This window comes from Aspergillus pseudotamarii (genome assembly GCF_009193445.1).
Source record: "Aspergillus pseudotamarii strain CBS 117625 unplaced genomic scaffold BDV38scaffold_13, whole genome shotgun sequence".
Classification (NCBI taxonomy): Eukaryota; Fungi; Ascomycota; class Eurotiomycetes; order Eurotiales; family Aspergillaceae; genus Aspergillus; species Aspergillus pseudotamarii.
The window spans coordinates 489,077-510,048 of record NW_022475027.1 but is presented as its reverse complement, the minus strand read 5'-3'; the positions used below and the strand labels follow the sequence as shown (position 1 = coordinate 510,048).

The following is a 20,972-nucleotide window of genomic DNA, read 5'->3' as shown; positions in this document are numbered from 1 at the left end:
TAACCTGTTCGAGCCTAACTAATGAAGTGTCTAGCTATGCAGGCGCCTCGCCGGTGAGACAGAATCTTGGTCCAGAACGCCTAATCCCAAAATCCCACAGTACATAGGAGATATAACGAACGAAAAAGCTTTTCACAACTAACGTGCCTGCCACAGCACCTCTCATAGTCCTTTAACCATCCTCTGCGTCTTGTTCCCATTCTGTTCACCTTGTAGTCCAGTATATTTATATATCACTGGTCCGGGCTGACCCTGCCCAGCCTCCCTGTGACCGCTTAGCCAGCGTCTTCCCCCTCTGCTCCATTTGTTTCAGTGGTAGGTTCCGTGTCCTGCGCAGTCAGCTCCGCTTCACGGAACTGACTGAGTAGATCTGTTCTGTGTATAAACTCGGCAATGTAACGAATTGCCTGCGGGTGAGATATCAGTACGTCGTAGTCTGCGGTCTGGTGTGAGGCGGATGACACGCCGCGGTATACAGGGTTCCAGCCTAATCAAAAAAGTGAGCTCGGGCAGATGCGTATGTGTCGGGATTTCGAGCAGTTGGAGCGCTGGGCGCTGGAGATACGGCGTGCTGGAGACATGTGGGCGAGATTAGGGAGGAGGGATTTCGGGAGTTAGATGGGTATCGGTTTTGTCCAGAGGGAAGTCTGTACAAGGAAATGAGGGAGACTTTATGGTTACAAGGGAACTGGTGGAGAAAGTACAAAGACGAGTGAACCGGCCAGAATCCTCGATTAGTTGACAGCCCCAAAAACGTGGAGGTATTGTAATATCAAGAATGCGGTGGAGTTAAATGAGGATTTGCTGAAGACTGACGTGACAACCAATACGTCAATTTTACTAAAAGATCACATCGTCGACATAACAATCTCGTAGAAAACTCAATCGTAAAAGTGCCGATAGAAAATCGTGCACGCTATGTTATAAGTACTAAATATACGGCTGTCATAAGAGAGCCGCACTGATTGCTTGGGCATCACGGAAGCAGGTTCGCAGTAAAGAACGGCCAAATAATGGGGTGAGGGTATAGGTTACAGTAGGAGCGACTAGATATGCTCGAACATATCATAAGTAGTTCAGTACCTGTCATATGAAGGATATCAAGGAAAAAACAAAAGTAATCAATAGTCATGATTGGAAGCGTACATCATCATAAACTGAGAACTACAAGACGACATAACATGTGACATTAAAGCTCACACACAAGATACAGGATCGAAACAACAACAATGGGGTATACCTCTCTCTGCCACAACTCATTTCTTCCAACTGACAACAGAAACCAAACAGACGAAGAAACAAGAGGCTTCCAGAAAAAGATGTTACAAACGCTTGGGGCATGAAAGAAATTAAATAGCATCAGCATCAGCATCACAACATAGTACCGTAACATAAAAAACATCAATCATGCAGGTCATCAGAATCATACAATCATGTCGCCATGATGGACGTGATCGGTCAGAGCCTCAAACCCGCCCTTCTCTTTATAATTTATACCCGAACAAGTCAAACCAAAACAAGAAAAACCGAACCCAGAATACCCCCCATAACCAGAATCCTTTCAGTAACGAATCATCGAACTTTTCCACGCGTTATCGCATCTTGTCTTTTTTGTGTTTTTCCTTTTCTTTGGTCCAAGTAAAGGCGGCCAACCCAGAAACGAGAAATGAGAAACTTTTGGCAAACGACGTCTTTATCCAGAGCTTTCAAGTCGGGCCTCGGTAAATATAAGATCAAAGCTCGCAAGCAAGCACGGAAGTGAAACATAGTACCCGGTAAAAGGCTAGCTAGTATCGACCACTGTAAGTCGATCGGCTCGACCGTCGACTCGCGCGATCGGACCGTCGGTCGGGACGAGCCCGCCGTGGGTCTTCTAGCTGTCTCTGGGTCACGCTTGGTGTGTAGTCAGAACCATTCGTCAGGTACTTTTTTGGTCGTTTCCCTTCAATGTTCAGTTCAACTGCACCCGCGTCGCCTGTTCGGAGACTGATCTTCTTTCCGCCAACAGACTCTTGTGTAAAGCTCATCGTAACGCCATTCATTGTCATGACGATGTTGTTATCTTCTTCCGTCTTGGCCCCGCTGCCGCTACCATTTTGGGTCCGTGCGTCGCTGCCACGGCTGCTGTTCGAGCGGCTCTTTTGGCTGCCGCTGTCGCTCTCCGCACGAGACGCCTTAGATTTGTACAGAGCATCCTCCGTCAATGGCGTCGGCACTACTTTGCCGGAACGAGATGCCTGGTACTCCTCGGCCGACCGTTGCTTCTCCTCAATCTCGTCACTGTCGTCCTCATCCTCTTCATCATCGTCACCATCGTCATACTCATAGACGGTCGGCCGTCGGCGACGGGAGTTCTCGATCGCAACTCGTGATGGGCGCGACGATTCATGGTATGATGTGGAGGGGCGTCGAGTGTCTCGAATGCTGCGGGTTCGCGCAGGAATCACGGTCTCCCGGGATGACCGTCGATACCCATACTCTGGCAAAGCATCTCTCACGTCGGACATGTCCATCGAGCGAGATGGGTGGCGATCGGACGTAACCGATGGCGCAGTCACCGCTTTGCGGTGGAGTTCCGGCCGTTTCTGGATAACGTGCGGCGCCGGCTTATGCTTCACCGGTGGGGGCGGCATGCGGTAATAGTCTTCTTCTCGGTCGTGGGAAGAATGGGAGGGAAGCCGTGGTCGGGGTGCACGGGGCGGCCCGAGATCCAAGGACTCATCATCCTCATACGCCGAGGGCGGATCATAGTCGACGACGGGTGGCCCGTAAGTGGATCCGCGCCGTGGCCTGCCTTGGTCCCGCGTCCTGGAGGCCGACCGTTCCTGGCGGTCGGGCGGACCATACTCGGACATGGCGGCAAAATACGGGGACGGTTGGCCGTAGGGAGATGGAGCATAGGCTGGCGTATTGGTGTAGGCGGACGAGGATGGGGGGGGACCATGTTCATAGCGACCCATATGGCTGGGAGGATACATAACTCCACCACCCATCCCGGGAATCATACCATGAAAGCTCACCGGTCGGTTGTTGTTCGTATGATAGGTGTACGAGCGACCGTTGCGAGGCCGGTTGCTGTGCGAGACATGGACATCTTGGACGGCGGAAGGAGCATACCGCGGACCTTGTGGCGAGGGAGGGGGGTAGTCGTGGGCGGACGACGTGGTGGATGGTGACATATAATAGGGGTAGTCGATGGCTCGCGGTTCAACGGGGGTCGAGCCATGATACAAGCCTTGATCACACTCCCAACAGGTGCCAGGGAAGTGCCGCATCTGGGAATTTTCCCGTCTGCGGGACCGCGATGGCGACCGCTGCATGGAGGCGTGATGATGGCTCACAGCAGGAAAGGTGCCAACTTGCATTTTCTCGTCCCAAGAAGGGCGAGTAGGTCGTTCTTTTGGACGGTCTTTGCGGTGGGAGCGAACACGTTCGAGGTCGGCCCTCTTGGGCGTCGTGTCAATTTTAAGAGGGACAGGGTCTTTCCGGCCCGACGGGCCAGATTGGGTGCTGTTTACGGTGGCGGCAGTGCGACTAGAGTAGCCAGAATCGCTTGCAATATCAACTAGGGCTTCACCAGCTGATCTCAGGTCCAGTTTCGAACGTTTAGCAGCGAGGTTGGCGACTTGACGGGTGTCCGGGACGATAACATGAGCGTCTTCGTCGTATTCCTCACAAAAAGCAGCATGAGGAACTTTTCCAGTCATGACTCCTGGACGGCCAAGGCCCAGGTTGGGACCCTAAAGGGGGGTGAGGGGGGGGGACGGGGGGCTGGTTTGGGAAAGGTGCAGTGTGGATGACGTGAAACGTGGTGATCCAACAGGGCTTCGCTTGTAGATTAGGTACAGCAGCCACCAGTGCTGCTGCTCATCCGAATGACTCAATAATATTTTTAGTCCCTTCCCACCTCTGCTTTTTTTTTTTTTTTCCTTGTTGGGTGCCTGTTCAGTCGCTTCTTTTTTTTTCACTTTCTCCCTATCGTTTTTCTCGGACCCTCTCTTCCCTGCGATACTTCTCCCTCCCCGGTTAGATCACTCTACCGGTAACCCACTCTCTCTGTGATAGTGTCAGAGATGGAGCAGAGCCTGCAGATCAATCAAGTAATAGTTCGATGGCGGCGCGTCTAGATTGCTGTATGTCAACGATGAGCCGTGGGTGCAATGTGGCAGTCGTCCTTCGCATGCAATGTATCCATCGAAAAAAAACGACAGGGAAAAAAAGAAAACCACTAAAAAGCGTCGGCTGTAAGCTAATTTGGCAGGAACACTGTGTGTGGTGGAAAAGGCGGCGGTCGGTTGGAGAGAGTGGATGAAGACGGCGTGCGTGGGTCAAAGAATGGAAAAAGAGAGGAAGAGCGAAGAGGAGTCAAGAGGAGAAAAGCGCGCTGCAGCGTCGCTCTGGCAGACGGTGAGTGGAGGAGTAAGAGGCGAGAAGTGGACGGGGCTGCAGTACGTAAATGCAGAAGAGGGAAGAAGTGTCACCAGCGAGAGTCTGGTTGGTGAGGGATGAGAGACAATGAATGATGAATGGAGGAGTGATTCTGCGCCTGACGAAGGGCAGGACAAGGTGGGGTTAATAGTGGGGATTGGGAGATAAAAGAAACAGACAAACCAGGCCGGAAGGAAAATTTAAAATCTGGAAGCAGAGAACACAAAATATTTGGGACTAGTAGGAAAAGAAAACAACTCAGAGAGATGACCCAATCCAGATACAGTATTGGATTCAGAATCAATCAATCAATCAATGAAGAACAACAACACTACAATGGAACCCACGAACGGACTGATAGGAATGAAAGCAATAAGTAGAGGAAGAAAAAGAGTGGGCGATCGACACATGAAAAGGGACGAAAGGCGATGGTTTTAAGTTCGGGGGTCGTGACCACCGGAAGAAATTGTAAAGAAATTCAAAATTAAAATGACAGAAGATGGCGATTCAACACCAGGTTTCTTCCTGGATCGGAATCTCTCAGAGGGAAATTATGATCATTACGAATTTTGCCTTCTTGGTGGTCTTTTTTTTTGTAGAACGATTATTTTTCTGTTTATCTTGTTTTTCTTCGTTCGATTTTGATTTGAATTTCTATTTCATTTTATTGATCTGTCAAAGATTGAGAAAAGCGATCAATCAATCCACAATTCATATAACAACAATTATAATAATAATAATAGATCAAGATTATTATCTGTAGGGTGAGACTTTCTAATGAACTGTTGAGCAAATGGAAAAAGAAAGCAAGTCGGAACGGAAAGTGGAGGAAGTGGGGACACACTCCAAATCCACTGGTGCGATTGATGCCTGATCATCTTTTTTGCTGATATTTAATACCCGTTCTGATGGGCGAAGTAGACATACATACCCGTGACCGGTATGTATGTATGTATGTACATCGGAGTAGGTACCTTGACCGGTGGCATGGAAGAGTACTAGTAGTACTAGTATATCAACAGGTCCCAGATTGTTCCAGCAAAAGTCAAATCAAGTCAAGATTCATCCTTACTTTTATGTCAAATTTTCTTCTTTCCAACGCCACTTCAACAATACCAACAGCCGTACAGACGGCCTGCAGCTGCGTCCCATTGACGTATTAAAACCGTCGGATTTGAACACAGCAGGAGACCGGGATGTTATGTATCATCTAATAATAACACAGTGGTTTTAAAATTTGACAGATATGGGCCAACTACAATTTCCTTTCTTTTCTTGTTGGTTTTCGGATTCGAATCTTTTTGTTGTTGTCAGGCCCAGCCCGCTATACTATCACTCCGACGAGGAACCGTGGTTCTCAACGGACCCAATCCATGGAAGTGGGACAAAGATAACCGTCTTTGAACTGAAGTATATACCGACAACTAGTGTCACCTTCAGGTACCTCATGTTATTCTTCCCACCCCTCTCATTTGGAATTCGTTTTCCTATAACCACTTCAACCGACTATGGAACACACGGCTAAACCTATTGCCACCGTGATTTCTACGATTATCTATGTTACTATGTAGAACCTCACTTCAGCCGGTACGATAATTTCACTCCGCAGTCGCTGCCCAAACCCTCGGAAGCTGCAGAAGGTAGCGGCCCAATCACAATGTATCGCCTCCACTGAGGCATATTTTGGAGAGAAGAAAAATGTTATTAATTAAACAAAAAAAATTTTTTCCTGTTGTATCCGGAGTATTGTCACCGCAAAATGTCGCAACTGGAGGGGCAGGACCTGCAGAGTCAGCAGTAGGTTTTCTCACTCTCCATCATCCTGCATTTGTCCCATAGCCTTGATTGGCATTCAACCCCCACTTAGTATTTTTATTTTTTAATGATATACACTCAATATCCCATTTCCTTCCAACCATCTACCCGTCAGGCCGTCAGTGGAGCGTTCGGTGTATTAACGGCATGGAAGCACGCTAGAAAATCATCCTCGACAATGTCGATCCGAGTGCACGACTGCTTGATCTATGTTTCAAAACTCGACAAATAGCCGTTTGCCTCGGACAACTCTCACCCGATACTCCTCTTGTCCCTGCCACTCATCCAAGAGTTCTCTACAAGGGATGCTGGAAACGGACTCGGGGCACACGACCACAGCATCGTATTTGACAATGACGTCTGACTGTGAGCGGTTCAAATAATAAGTCTTTTGGGCACTAACGGGATTCACTTGTCACATTCTATCACATTCATGGGCTTGGGCTGGAAACCTTCGAATACCAATCGTTATTCTAAAGGGTCGACTTGATAATGAGTCATCTGACTAGAAGTAAGGGATGGGTGTAGTTTTACAATCAACTACAAGAGTCTCATGCAGCCAGTGGCTTAGTTTCCTGTCCGCATGGGATTTGCTGTCACGATTAAATGGAACCCATCGCAGTACATTAACAATGACAGGCTAAGATGCGCATTTCAAATCAGCCGACTATCCTGGCTCATTTCCCAGCTGAGGCTGAGTGGATCTAACCTTATCCCAAGCTTTGCGTCATGCTGTCTCCTTGAAAGCCGTGTCCTTACCGATTGGCTCAAGAAACGCAGCGCGTCAGGATCAGGGTGCTACTTTTTCAACCAGACAGCGCTTCTGTTAAGCAACAGAACCCATCTGCGAATTGCTTTATCAGTTGCACATGCCAAGTGCCGGTTACTCATTCTCATGAGATGATGCTGCCATTGATGCCTAATGTCCGAGATAGCTGTAATGTCTGCTGTAGCTTGTTTATTATTAGCTATACGCGGGGTGCTGTTGACTGATATCATTATGCAATTGTAGTCACTCTAGGCCATCTGTAACTTCGGCACGGTGTTGGACGCGGAGCGCCGAACTCGCAGTTTCCTGGTTGAAACTTGCCATACAACCAGAGACGGAGAGATCTAGGACTAAATAGGGGGTAGTTATGTGTTAGATTGGCTGACTGATCATCATTTATGTGTTAACTAGTTACAGACCCGCCCTGACCCAGCCACTAATTTCTGACCCCCCGTAACTGTAACCCCAACTATAGTTAGTTGGGTTGGTTAGTTATACACGGGCATGACTAACTAAGCTATAGTGACTAATTCCACAAAGAGTCTGGATCACATGATAAGGCGGTAAAGTCAAGCAGAATGGTTGGCTACGGCCCATGACAATTGTAGTACGGAGGAGTATCTCTCTTATGTGCCATTTGTTATTTGTTCTATTTTTGTGTTTTTAATTCCTCTGTACATACTTCCCCTTCTCCTTTTAGCAAAATACTGCACAACCCAGTTCTCATACCACCCCAGCTGGCTTACTTATACTGGACTTAGTACTAATTAATCGGTCCTTCATCTCTAAACTTGACTAGATAATAGGTAATGTTTGGAGGGTATTTTCTCATATATATACTCTAGATCATTATAAGAGACCAAACACTTACCGAGACATCTAGTCCACAACAAAGAGGCTGCCATTCCTCACTGCCTCTACTTCTTCGAAATTTGTACGCCTCTGCCATGCCCACTCATGAATCTTGTTGAAATTCCGGCAGGTGTGGTGGGTGGCTGTGTTAAGTATAATCTTCCTATCCACAAAGATCCATTCCATTGGGGTGAGATCTGCATGACACTGGATTGCCTGTCGTAGATGGTTGATGCAGTGCCCTACACTCGTGAGCGAGATGATTTGCAAGGGAAAATGAATGTAAGTGAGTAACGAACCTATATGATCTTCACGAGATGGGTCGTCCGGATGGCTGAAGACGTCGTAGTAGGTGGGATACATTGCTTGACGAAGTCGGTTCTTGAACCTTACGTTAGCTATTTCATCCCAAGTATTATGTCATCCTCTAGCATTTCAGTACTTACAAGGCAGTGAAGTGAATGGAAGACTTCGAGTCCAGTGAAGTAACGATCAGAGTCTGGCCATTGAATTGTTCTTCCATCCAGATTGGCGTTCGAACCCTCCAAATCAATGTTTAATCCTTGGTTTATTGTATCAAGTCAGTAAGTGTATAGTATATGCTTAGCACCATGACATCTATGATTAATGGAAATAACTAACCGGATAGAAGAAGATCCCACGCGCGATCAATCTCTGGCGTTGGGCTCCCGACATATTCATGGCCTCCATGGTCTGTGAAGTAGTTTCCGTTCTCATCTAACTTGACCCCACCGTTGAAGTCATATTGTATCAACTCGATCTCGGGCTTGACGGCATCTATTTACGTCGCATTAGATTCATATTGAGCAGAACTATGCCTGTATGCCGCCCTTACCTAAGTCAGAAGCGAATCCGTTCTCATAAGACGAATGACTTGTTCGCGTATTTAAATTGCTGATCCAGTACACCGAGCCCAATCCAACCCAGAAGATATTTAGCGAAATCGATAGGGCGATGAGAAACTGTGTCGTTCCCTTATATCGATGGTCCTTGGGCCATGGATGGTTTGGTGGCTTCAGGAGACTGTCGGATTCGCATTCGCCTATTTCGTCCTTGTCTGTCATGGCGATTGCTCGAGTGAAGTTTCAGTAAGTGATAGTGTTCAAACTCAGAGTATTCGCATGTAAACCTAGTCAATTGAGTAGGGTCTCGCCCTCCCTGGTCACTGTACTCATACACATAAGCCGGCCTAGTATAACGTAATGCATGGTAGATGATTCTGGCGACTTATGTGATCGAATTAAATCACGTAATAGGGCCACTATAGGTAGTCTTAATGGACTTTTAATCGAGAGACTTATAGTTTGTCGGCTTGTGAATGTCCACAAAATCTAGATCTCCATTGTATCCGTCAAATGTCTATATTCTCATCAAAGCATCCAAGACACTCGAGCCAAACTCATGATCAACACAGTCACCAAAGGCCGATGACAGAAGATGATGATGACGAAAACGGCGAATTTCGCCAATACCTCCCAGCACCACGCCATATACCATGGACCTGGTGGTGTCTACTAAGCGCCGGACTCCTCGTGGTAGCTTCCCTTGCTATCTGGAAAGTAACAAATCCACCACCTACAAGTCTCCACGATTTGACCTTAACAGACGATAAAAAGTCGTTCCCGTCCGGGCAGTTGACCTGGTCGCAGAAGTTCACTCCATTGCCTTGTGGCAAGTCTCCAAACGAAGCACTGGCGCGAGGCTGCCACTTCGACATCGTCGCCACGGCATGGCTCCCCCCGAAGTGTATTGACTATGAATTGGTGGCCGACTTTATGGCCTCATACCCGTGGCAATACTTTCCGAGTCCGAATGGCACGGATCCGTACTCGAATGATGCTGATACGCTGGGATCTCAGACGGGGCTCATTTGGACGACCCATCGCTGGCATTACGCGCACTGTCTGTATATGTGGAAGAAGTTGAATAGAGCGTTAGTACGAGGGTGGATGACGGATGGGGAGACGATTAAGCTGGGACATACTGAACATTGCTCTACGACAATTTTGAAGATGAAAGATCCGGATGTTATTGGTACTATTGTGGAGGTTATTTACCCACCGTGTTGAAAAGAGTCAACTAACCAGTTGGGTGTTCGTCTCCACATAGCGATGCGTTGTCTAAGTCATAGTTAAGATGCTGTATATGATTAACTCCCTCATAATTGATCTTATTCAAGACTTCGTCTGCGATAGAATATCTATTAAAGGATCAACCTTGACAAAGCTCCTTGTAAAAGGCATCTGTCCGGGGTTGACGCCTCAAGAAATTGGTTATAATCTTCATCCCATCCAGGCTTCCTCCCTTCTCAAGAACAGTATATCGGTATCTCCGGCCCTTTAAACAGTTCATAGGATCGCTTTTGAACACGGTATAGAACATATCTGCAGAATAGACCTTCGAGCTATTTCACAACCTTTAGTAATCAAGTCAATGCTTGGCTTCAAAGAATGGATCTCACAATAGATAACTGTAGTACCCTGCATCATACTCCCCTAGCAAGTGTTGAAAACGTGTTTGACCATGGCCCCAGTTGTCACCCGAGGGGACGTCCATTGGTAAAATCTTAGCCAAGAGGTCATTGTATTTCGCCGAAATGTCTAATCCCTCGATTGTGTGTTGGTCATCAGGCTCGTGGACTACCATGTCAAACATAGCAAAATGCAACTGACGCAGATGGAACAGTGCACCGTTTACGTGTTTGGCACGGAGAAGACTCCCGATCATCGCGTCAGGCATTTGCTCGTGAGGCCGAGGTACCCCATCTGCTTGTTCTTTCCAGTGGTCAAAATACTCCGAGGAAAGATATGAGTAGTGCCTGCTTAGTGACCGCAGTACTGATGGAGTCCAGCACCAGTTCTCCAGCATCTGGCTAGGGGCTTCGCCAAAGTCTACTTCTGTCTCTGTACCGTGGAAATGCGAGTAAATCGTTTTCGACACAAGATCATGGATTCCATGTCCTAGTTCATGAAACAAAGTGATAACCTCGTCGTGTTTTAAAAGAGAGGGGTTTTCCGAACTAGGCTTGGAGAAGTTGCACACCAATGCTGTGGCAGGATATCGTCGTGTGCCGTTTTCTTGGATGTAGCCCTACCGGCAGTTAGCCTTAATTTATAAGAAGATGTATCGATAGTAACAGACGGGTATCAAATTGAAATTTGCTGCATTCGCATATTTACCCTCCCGAAGGTAAAGATCCATATAAAGATACCCGACGAAGCCACCATCCTCGTCGCTGTTCCAGACACGAAAGACTTGTACGTCTTCATGCCAGACAAGTGCATTTCTAGGACTAGCTGGCTTGGCTCTCCCTTCTCTGCTCAACTCACTGAAAACAAGACCAAATAAAGTTTCACAGATGCTCAGCATACCCGTGACTGTGCTTTGAAGAGGGAAATATTCTGCAATCCTCTGTTGGTGTACCGAGTACTGCGTCTCCAACATCATTCGATGATAGTATTGATGATCCCACAGAAAGTACCGGCCATCGAATGGTTCTCCCCGGGATTCAAGGTCGGCCTTCTTGAGCTGCTTAAGCTTCTGGACTTCCTTCCGTCCATCATTTCTCAATTGAGCATGTAAATTGCTAAGAAAAGAATTCACAGTCTTTGGACACTTCGCCATCTTATCTTCGATCCGCAAAGCAGCATGACTGGGATAACCAAGCAGACGAGCTGCTTCATCACGAAGCAGTATAGCCTCCCTGAACAGTGACACATTTTGTCCACATTTATTCTCGTTGGCGATATAAATGCGTCTCCTCGTCTCACTGTCCCTCGCATATCTAAGCGTTTGAAAGAAGTCTGCGTCATTAAACGTCACTTGGAACTTATCCTCATTAACCATTCCCGCTTTGCCTCTCTTTAACGTAGATAGAAATCCACCCGGTAGCCCATCCAACTCCGCAGCCGTAAACCAGATACCCGCCGCACTATTCGCCTCAGCTAAGTTTTTCTGAAACTCAGCCTTAATCCAACTAAGCCGCGACTGAATCTCCCGAAACCGATCCCTCTGGTAACCAGCCGACAACCTCAACCCATGCCGAATATAACCTATATATATCTTTTTCAACAAGCGATAGGATTCTAAATCCAGATTCTCATTTTTGTGGATGACAGCGTCAACCAGCGCAAACAAACCGTCATCCATCATCGTCTCCACATTATAGCTATCCAGCAGATTGCGGGCCTCGATAGAGGCATTACGCAGTTCGTGGTTTGCCGATACGGCTTTATAAAAAACAAGGATATGGGACTTGGAAGCCAGGGCGTTGTCAATGTGAGCAAGGGGTAGAATGACGTTGGTGAATGTTGCGGTGTTGAACTGCACGTTCCTTTTGATCAGGTTTTGGCCCTCGCGGGCACGCTCGATTAGATATTTGGCATCTTGAATGATGGAGACCGGTGTGGCCGTGAAGGTTGGAGGCTGCTGGGGTGCGCTTCGTTCTGGGGAGACCATTGCTGATGAGTCGATGGTTTCTCCTTTTTGCTCTTTACGAGGGCATTGGAATATTGGCATCGAATTGTAGGATCTCCTAGCTTATTCCAGACTAAAGAAGAGGGTTGCCGGAGATGTCTGATTTAATCTATTGTTGGCTTACTAGATAGATAAGATATATTAGATCATATTTTTACATTATTACGTGATCTAATATTAAAAGCGGTAATAAGGAACTGCAAGTAGTGGAAAGGATCGGGTGCCATAGATTTATAGTATCACTAGCCTGCAGGTCAAAATCCTATATTATCACTACATCGGGAATCTGAGATAAATTACTAATTTCCAACACCATTCGTATAAAATGGAAGCTTCTAGTACACTGCTAATACAAAGAATAGAACCCTCAAATACCCTTCGCATGTAGCCTGGCCGCATTCTTATACAATACATTTGGATCCGCGGCATCACGATCCCTTGACCATTCCTTCAATGCGTCGTAGTCGCGACAGGTGTGTACGGTTTCGAATATAGGCATGATCCAGTTCCTGTTTTCTGACCATTTAATGGGAATGAATGTCATATCTCCGGCGCACATAATGCTAAGTCGAAGGGCATCGATGCAGTGTTCTTTGCATTGTTGTTAATGGCTCATCAGCAACCAACTTGTTCTGGCAAATTAGAGTGGGTGGGGACATGAGATATCATACCAACATGAGCTTGCCAAGTTGGATCCTTCAAGTTTGAGTAATAGTCCAAATATAAAGATTGGCGTAGCATGTTCTTAAAAGATCAGGGCCAACGAAATAAGCACGACACCGATTGTGGTAGACTTACTACACAGTGAAGGTCATGGAACACAGAAACCCTTTCCATGACGCGTTAGATATCCCTTCCCTTAAATAAACCGGAATATGCCAATGGGCCGCTTACTGTGCCATGTGCAACCCGGTTTCAGGGTCAAGCCATAAGCCTCCTCCCAACTGACTTTCTTCTTGCGGTGTCACAAATACATTTATTGCTAGAAATTCCCATTAGCCTGCCTCCTATTGCATGTTCATGATGATATGATATCACCTACCCCCGAGGAGGTCCTTCCATGCGGCATCAATGTCTGGGGTCGGCTCTCCGACGTAAGCGGGCTGAGTGACAGGACGATATAATTGATGGCTCTCATTATATTTCAGCTTAGCGTCAAACTGCACCTGTTTCATAGTGGCGGGGATCTCCCTCGTCGCCGTTGCTTCGTAATGAGCAGGACTCACTCATACCGAAAAATCGACTTACCGAATTCGCTATCCCTCCACGATCCGTTCGGGACACATCTTGCAGGAGATCTGGTGATTGAGGCTCCTAGGCTGACTAACAAAACTAATGACACCAGCCATGGGGTCATCGATGCATATATCTTTCCCTGTGACTTGCAACTGCGGCAAGTTTGGGTTTCGTGCAGATCTCGATCCGGTAAATGATCTTTTATTTCCAACGTAGTCTCGGAGCTGGATTCATGCGATTGATACATTGCTCCGTGCATTATGCCGCACAATCAAAGATCTGGCGTAAAGTGAAGGTAATAAAGTGTTCAAAAGGCTTGTCTGTCTTGGTGATTACGGTTGCGGCTTACGTGGGTGTGCTGATGTGAGCTTAGTTATTACGCCATTACTCTAAAAGCCCAGCGAGAAAGGGCAAAAGGAGAAAAGGACCTCTGAAATATCCTGCAAACAATTTAGAAGTATACATGTGTCTATTCTACCAACTACAATCAAGTCTTCAAATTTCAACAAATGTTTCCTTGGTGGAGGCTGCCCTATCACAGGGTTCACACAGACGACTCAGCCACAAGCCCAAGTTCAGACGAAAGGAAAACTAGTGATATCGACAGCCTAGCAGAGGCCCAACCCGGCAATCTCCAGATATCCCTGCATCTTACGCCCTCATACCGAAACGTCGCCTATACCGTGGTATCGATTTGCATTTTCATCATCCTGATATCCCTGGGTCTATACGGTATTCTTACTCAAAAGGACAGAAAATCGATAAATGGCCTATCTCGACTCTGTGGAAACTCCTCATCGGAAGCTCTGTCTCTAGGATGCACTTTTGACCACCTAACGTGGTCTTGGTATCCGCCTAACTGCCCACACTACGCAAACGACGAGTTCATCCACGCGGAAGACTGGAAATACTACTTTGATCCACAAGGTAGGAGGGAAGCGGTCGGTATGGAGTTCTACAAGGCGTTGGATACTGGGGAAGACCTTTACACGGAGCGAAGAGAGCATACGACTCACTGCGTCTTTCTGTTTCTTAGCTTGGGACAAATCATCAGGGATGGCACGCCGTATCCGCCCATTCTCGTGAAATATGAACATGTACTGCACTGTTCGGAGATGGTTCTGAAGGCGCTCAGGCGGGATGAAAACTGGCGTAATATAGATACGCATGTAGGGAAGGTTTCTTATGATGTGATATGTTAGTAGGATACGGATTTATGCATTAAGATGGTATACTCTGTTCGGCTATGGTTTTAATGTGCTTCAGGATAGTACTTGGACTCTAATTATCACCTGAAGATGAGGGCGAATGAGATGTGAGCCATGCTCGGCACATAACGCGGATTCCTATCTACTAGGCTTAGTGCTTTTACCTTTGTTATTCGATAGGCAGGATAAGATGATGTGCCTTTGTAGATAACTCCATGTGCGTCTATATGGCCACGATGGGTGCTTTAGATCCACTGTCCACACTAACATTGGGACGGAAGCCATCAGAAAGATAGCCGGTTGAGGGGACAGTTATGGGATTTATTGAGCGACTGTACCATGAGAAGTTGCACCGGTTTCCGGCAGCTATTTCATCCAGACCCAACTAGTTGAATATTGTTGACCTGTAACGATCTTCTTAATGAACGACTTTACTGACATAAACCACCAAGAGTGATATGTGTACATTAGTAGAGAAGACTTATCACTGGAAGACAGCATGATGTAATAAAATAAATTGCCAGACAAAAGTTCGATATATTCGACCTACGTGAGCCAGAAGTGATACCTTTCATAATTACCTTGTTACAGTCATCTATTTACCTAGATAGTAGGTATTTCGCTCATCCGAGACTTACGTGAGATAGTTACGCATCCCAGTGAAATCTTCTCTTCGAAAATGCTATATAAGCGCCGCCAATTTCGACAGTATTATTTTCCAAAGCACACTGCCCAGTCTATTCTTCTTGTGGCGAACATTATTCTCAAGAAGGCCCAGTCAGTTTCATCATCATGCGTTTCACCGCAGCATTCGTCACTAGTTTGGTCGCTATCGCAAATATTGCGGCGGCCGTTCCAATAGCCAGTGCTGATGATGCGTTAGTCGTCAGGAACCCGCACGCTGATATCAGTAAGTTTTTAATCGCCCACTGAGGTAAGATGAAGAGGGGCTTATTATGAGTAGAAGAGAGGGATGCTCAGCCAGATGCTCAGGGAAACTATAGTGAGTACTATTTCTATCAGTTATCTAGCTGAAGGAGAGACTTACCGTGAATAGAGCGAGACCCTCAGCGCGACGGCCAGTGTTACAATGTCAATGCTAATACTCCTGGCCCCGCTGGCTGTGCATCGGTGCCATAAGTTCAGTACTCGATACCCAGGGAAGCTATTGTGAGTTCTATACCAATTTTCGGACTAGCAGCGATACTCATCCTCATTATAGAGTACAGTCGGGAACGAGCTCTCGACAATGTTTGAGATATGACCATAGGCTGGCTTAGAGGTACTCTGGCTTTATGAGGGATATGATATGTATGTACTGGCTCGGGATAGCTATGCAACCGCGATGTGAGGAATGGAAGACACCAATAAAATCTAGCTGACGGGCTCTGGAATTTCCATACAATTCCTCGTAGCTTCCATTGCCTAGTTTTAGTCATATACAATACTACTTAGCACGTATTGTGCTTCCCAGAATATATATATACCTCAAACCATACAGTGGGGGTTCAAAAGTATTTGACCAGCTGTAGCTATAAGTACTTATAGGTATAGGAGGTCACATACTTTTGAATCTCCATTGTTTGCCAGCTCTAATTAGAGCAAAGCTAGGTAGTCCATACATCCCTCTGCAACATGATTAGTCTATCTTATACTACACTAATCAAAAACAAACTACGGAGTAGTGCAAACCTAGATGTAGGGTTGGAGATAGTTCCACGTTTCGAGGGGTATATAATGAAAATATATCTCACACAGTTACTATGATTGACATTGCATCCTGCTTTTCCTCCAGTTCTCACGGCTCTCTGGAGTTTTTGATATAACTTTTTAGTCGAATCAACTTCTATACAGGATTTCTTTTAAAGATATCGACTGAAAATTAAACAGTACATACTTCAGGATCATTTTAAACCGCATTCTCTTGGTAACTGCATGATTGTGTAGTATTAACAGCCTCGATTCTTCATAGACCTGATATCAAGATAGATCATATTGCCTTAAAATATGGGGTTGGCGCCTGACCACCAGGCTTATGTGAGTAGGCAGCAAGTACACTAATCGACTTACGTGAGAATGCACCTTGCATATTTGACTTCTGTGACTTTCCTTTGTTTTTATAAGTCAGGTATAAAAGTAATGAAGTGTTGCGTAATCTAACAAGCTTAATCGAGGCTTAGAGCGCTTCACACAATTTTTTCATACATCCTAGCAACATGGGACCTGGAGATGAGTCCGAGCCATTTCTCAAAGATCCTCGCCAGCCACCACACCAAACAAGTGATCCTGAAAGCCGAGACATATTCGGTCTCCGGAAAAGTTCTAAGCTCTGGCTTATCTCGTCTTACGGCCTAGTTTTTATCTTCGCCTCGTTGCTCTGGGGAAGCCTTTTCTACGCTATGTACATCTCTCAGCCAAGTCGCAAAGCAATCCAGTCAATCCATGAGACTAAAGCGCACGGGAACATCACCACAAATGCAAAGCTCCTCAACTGCGGCTGGACACCAGCAGAGGCTAAGGCACTAGGCTGTCAGTATGATATTTTGAGCAATCACTGGGTGCCGGGGGTTTGCATGGATCAAGAATCCATTGAGGAATATCAAACTGATGAATCATGGTTTGGGTTCGCAGACGAGAATAGAACGGAGCTCTTGAGTATAGACACTATGTCTGAGATGAGGTACTACTATACAACTGAAAGGGACCATATCGTTCATTGTGCCATGTTGTGGAGGAAGCAGTTTAGAGCGTTCTTTGAAGAGCGGGACAAGCTTGACACAATTATTGCTGATAGCGAGCATACAATGCATTGCTCTCAATTCTTGATGGATATGTCAGATAAAGGGCCGGATTATAGAAACATGCCGATAAAGACATGGGTGGGATATGCTGGTTGCTGGGTGAAGGAGTAGGCGGTGGAGTGGTTTGAAGATGGCAATTACCCTGTATGATACCTCCATGCTGACAGCTTTCTCTATTATACTGGCACTTTCATCAACTAGTCTTTACCTATACTACATCAAGGGGGCTCCGCAGCTTTTAAGTAAAAGACGAGGCTATGCGTCGATATCGGCACCATATTTGAGGAGAAGAAGCGTCAACGACTCGGAACCGCGTTCAACTGCCAGATGAAGAGCGACGTTCCCCGATGTATCTTTCCAATTCACATCAATTGAAGCTTCTAATAATAGCTTTACCACTGTTTCACTTTCACTTTGAACAGCTAAAAACAACGCCGTACGTCCCAAGTAATCTGTCGCGTTTAGATCTGGGGTCCTTTCGATCAAGACTTTGACCAGCGCTTCACATCCATTCTCCGCGGCAAGGTGCAGTGCTGTCTGCCCATTTCCATCCTGCTTCATGACGTTGGCTCCTCGCTCCAAGAGAATGTGAGTAATTGACTCATTTCCACTACAAACCGCACGATGAAGCGCTGTTCGCCCCAAGTTCGTCAGGAGTTCCGAGGGAGGGGCATCCTGCAACATGGGATCTATAGCCCATATCTGATCGTCACAGGAAATTTCGGGAGGAACAGGATCTTCTGTGTGGCCCGCGAGGGCCGATATTATCGTATCCGAGGATTGTGCAACGACAGCTTCCAAAGCCTGCAATCGCTGCTTCTGATTCCGCCCTAGAGAGTTATCATAAGTCACTACACGCTAGTCATTCGCTAAAAGAGGAACCTTCTCACTGTACGTGCGCTGCGCAAGACGATTCTGATACCGTTTACGCTCCTTTTTGTCCAAGTCTATAGTATGATCCTGAAACAGCTGGGCAGTACCTCGGTCTGTGATGCCCCTTCCTGGGCGGTTGGTAAAAGCCTCGGTCATTGTAAAACGTTTGGTTTATATAAGGTTTCGGATCGGTAGAACGACAGTGACTGAGAAACTACAACCTCAAGCCAATGGTACTATAGTGAGACTATCATTTATTAGGTGCGTTATAGAGCCTAACCGATGCCATTTAAATAGTCAGCACCCCCTGTCTATTTAGGTGGTTCTCTAAATGAGGTCGAGAGCCTAGATTTTAGTAAATTATAGCATTGTCTTGCCTTACATCCTGCTATTTAAGTCTCACTTCCAATGAGAAGAGCACAAGCTGTAAGTATCTTATACAAGGTGAGGCCTCTATATCCTATTCAACACTATTTCTTGTCGCTAATGCATCCGCATATTCCTTCTTGCCATACATCAATGTGATAGCCGGTTTGGCTTGCATTGAGCCATGCAGGGTCCATACCTTATTCTACTTCTTTATCGGAATTGGCAATACACTGACTGCTATGACGCCATCATAAGCAAGTGAGAATTTATTGGAGATTGTGAAGTAACATTCCATGTTGATCAGTGGGTAAGCGGCCACGTCATCTACTAATTACTCCGAACTTTGGACTTCCCTTATATGACGGACAAGACAGCCGCTATGCATCTTGCCTAAACAGGGAAGGAAGATTGGATTCGCAATATGATCCATGTAAAGTCATCATCGCGTCCCTCCTTCATTCCCAACACAATCATTCCCTTTCTTCTATAAGATTTTCATGTGGAAATAGTTATAATCGATGTGATGCGATGTAAAAAGGGGGGAGTAAGTGGGAAGGCTGTATCCAGAAGATTTCTCCCGCAAAGGCACAAAAGGCTCGATCTACACGGATGGTCTCATTTGCCCCAGGCATTTTAGGTTATATCTTAGCACCAGCAAGGCCCACTTTTATCGACTAGTCCCGTTCCGAATATTTTTTATCACTTTTAGGTACTATTGCCCCTATTGGAAACTTAGGGACTACTACTGTTAACTCCTCTATATTCTTTTATTACCGCTAATACAATCCTAATTTTTAGATATAGGTTCTATATTTAATTACTAATCTTAATATATTATAGAGCACAAAGTAGAGCGCTACTAAAGAAGTGCTATGCTTAATATAAAACGTTGGGGTATCGGTAAGAAATCGCGATTCTCCGGAACCTCGATTTAGTCCGCTGTACAGACTACGCCCCAACGATTAGCTTCCGATAATCTCACGGCTATGCCCGGGATCTGCATTCTACCGGTGTTTTTCGCGACTGCGCGTTCATTACTCCGTACAGTCAACGTAATATTCTTCATATCAACCGTGACGACATGGGATATATATGGGCATCTATAGATTCCTCGATGGGCAATGTCCTAATATCCTTACAATAGAGGCATTGCTCGACAAATATTGTCGTCGCCGCAAGACACCACAATGTTTCTATAAGTGGTTTATAAGGTTGATGATCTATTAGCGACTTTTACTCCGTACACCGACGAAGACCAGCTTATCACGCTAACTTTTAAGCGGCCTGGCGTGCTTCGTGCTTCGGAGGGAACAATGCTCCGCTCTTGTTTTTAATGGATGTACCGGTATGTACTGTAATGCGGTTTCTCGTATTCTTTACCCAAAGTCGTGTAGATTGTCGAGTTATAGCCAAATCTCATGCTCTTGCATTCATGAAAGATCTTCCCCTCTCGGGTATAAGACTGCAATCGACTAAACCCGAGTGGTCTCCCATAACCTTCATTGTAACCCCACCATGAAAACTCTATGCTCTTGTTGAATTTACCATCTTTAATACTGCACTGAATGGATCAGATTGATGCGCGGTCTTTGCTTAACCCCCGAAAGGAGCATGTATTAGTCACGGACCTTGTGCTGGTAGTGTCCAATAATTGCTTAATGATAGAGCCATAAATGTGATGATGATATCTCCTCTAAGAATATCATTATATCCATATCGATAGAGCGTTAATTATAACCAAGCACGCAAACGGCACTAGGTACTGTACTATGAAGGAAGTATCACGTCCCATGCAGCCATCTACATCACAGAGAATACCAGTGACAATACTCGACACGGGTTTCGCCTCCTCAATTACAACAAGTGAAGCCAACCCAAGTGGTACACACCAATAATAACCCCAAGCGGAGAAGCACAATGACCGGCGACGGCTACGAGTTGCTTGTGCATTAGAGATCAAAATTGATCCTCAACACCAAATCACCCATCAATGATGCGACTGCGGGATCTGCATCAAGTGCTGCTGATCTCAGCTCGCAAGCTCCCTGGCCTCGGCTGCATCCAAGCCCCATTATGCGTTGTGGACAGCAAGTTACATTGGCCCTCCTACGAGAGGCGTTTGCG

The 20,972-nt window shown here is 46.1% G+C and overlaps 7 protein-coding genes across 7 annotated transcripts; 3 read left to right on the top strand and 4 right to left on the bottom strand.

Moving 5' to 3' along the window:
• Positions 1-1,756: 1,756 nt before the first annotated feature.
• On the bottom strand, positions 1,757-4,125 carry BDV38DRAFT_36486 (uncharacterized protein). The gene has a single exon (XM_032063228.1). It carries the CDS (start codon positions 3,705-3,707, stop codon positions 1,788-1,790), a length of 1,920 nt encoding a protein of 639 aa, XP_031916158.1. The 5' UTR covers positions 3,708-4,125; the 3' UTR covers positions 1,757-1,787.
• Positions 4,126-7,705: 3,580 nt separating this feature from the next.
• On the bottom strand, positions 7,706-8,580 carry BDV38DRAFT_240974 (uncharacterized protein). Its single transcript, XM_032053971.1, has 3 exons — positions 8,517-8,580; positions 7,896-8,448; positions 7,706-7,832 (listed from the first exon to the last, which is right to left on the bottom strand). The coding sequence occupies exons 2-3, from the start codon at positions 8,225-8,227 to the stop codon at positions 7,808-7,810; spliced, it is 357 nt and encodes a 118-aa protein (XP_031916157.1). The 5' UTR covers positions 8,228-8,448; positions 8,517-8,580; the 3' UTR covers positions 7,706-7,807.
• Positions 8,581-9,312: 732 nt separating this feature from the next.
• On the top strand, positions 9,313-9,954 carry BDV38DRAFT_280559 (uncharacterized protein; the record flags this gene model as incomplete). The annotated part of the gene is made up of 1 exon (XM_032059334.1): positions 9,313-9,954. The coding sequence occupies one exon, from the start codon at positions 9,313-9,315 to the stop codon at positions 9,952-9,954; it is 642 nt and encodes a 213-aa protein (XP_031916156.1).
• Positions 9,955-10,096: 142 nt separating this feature from the next.
• BDV38DRAFT_290826 (M3 family metallopeptidase) lies at positions 10,097-12,343 on the bottom strand (the record flags this gene model as incomplete). Its single annotated transcript, XM_032061578.1, has 3 exons — positions 10,097-10,289; positions 10,347-10,975; positions 11,027-12,343. The coding sequence occupies 3 exons, from the start codon at positions 12,341-12,343 to the stop codon at positions 10,097-10,099; spliced, it is 2,139 nt and encodes a 712-aa protein (XP_031916155.1).
• Positions 12,344-13,251: 908 nt separating this feature from the next.
• Positions 13,252-13,536, bottom strand: BDV38DRAFT_280557 (uncharacterized protein; the record flags this gene model as incomplete). Its single annotated transcript, XM_032059333.1, has 2 exons — positions 13,252-13,343; positions 13,404-13,536. 2 exons carry the CDS (start codon positions 13,534-13,536, stop codon positions 13,252-13,254), a joined length of 225 nt encoding a protein of 74 aa, XP_031916154.1.
• Positions 13,537-15,597: 2,061 nt separating this feature from the next.
• BDV38DRAFT_280556 (uncharacterized protein) lies at positions 15,598-15,945 on the top strand (the record flags this gene model as incomplete). The annotated part of the gene is made up of 3 exons (XM_032059332.1): positions 15,598-15,715; positions 15,770-15,808; positions 15,863-15,945. The coding sequence occupies 3 exons, from the start codon at positions 15,598-15,600 to the stop codon at positions 15,943-15,945; spliced, it is 240 nt and encodes a 79-aa protein (XP_031916153.1).
• Positions 15,946-17,021: 1,076 nt separating this feature from the next.
• Positions 17,022-17,717, top strand: BDV38DRAFT_280555 (uncharacterized protein; the record flags this gene model as incomplete). Its single annotated transcript, XM_032059331.1, has 1 exon — positions 17,022-17,717. One exon carries the CDS (start codon positions 17,022-17,024, stop codon positions 17,715-17,717), a length of 696 nt encoding a protein of 231 aa, XP_031916152.1.
• Positions 17,718-20,972: the final 3,255 nt, after the last annotated feature.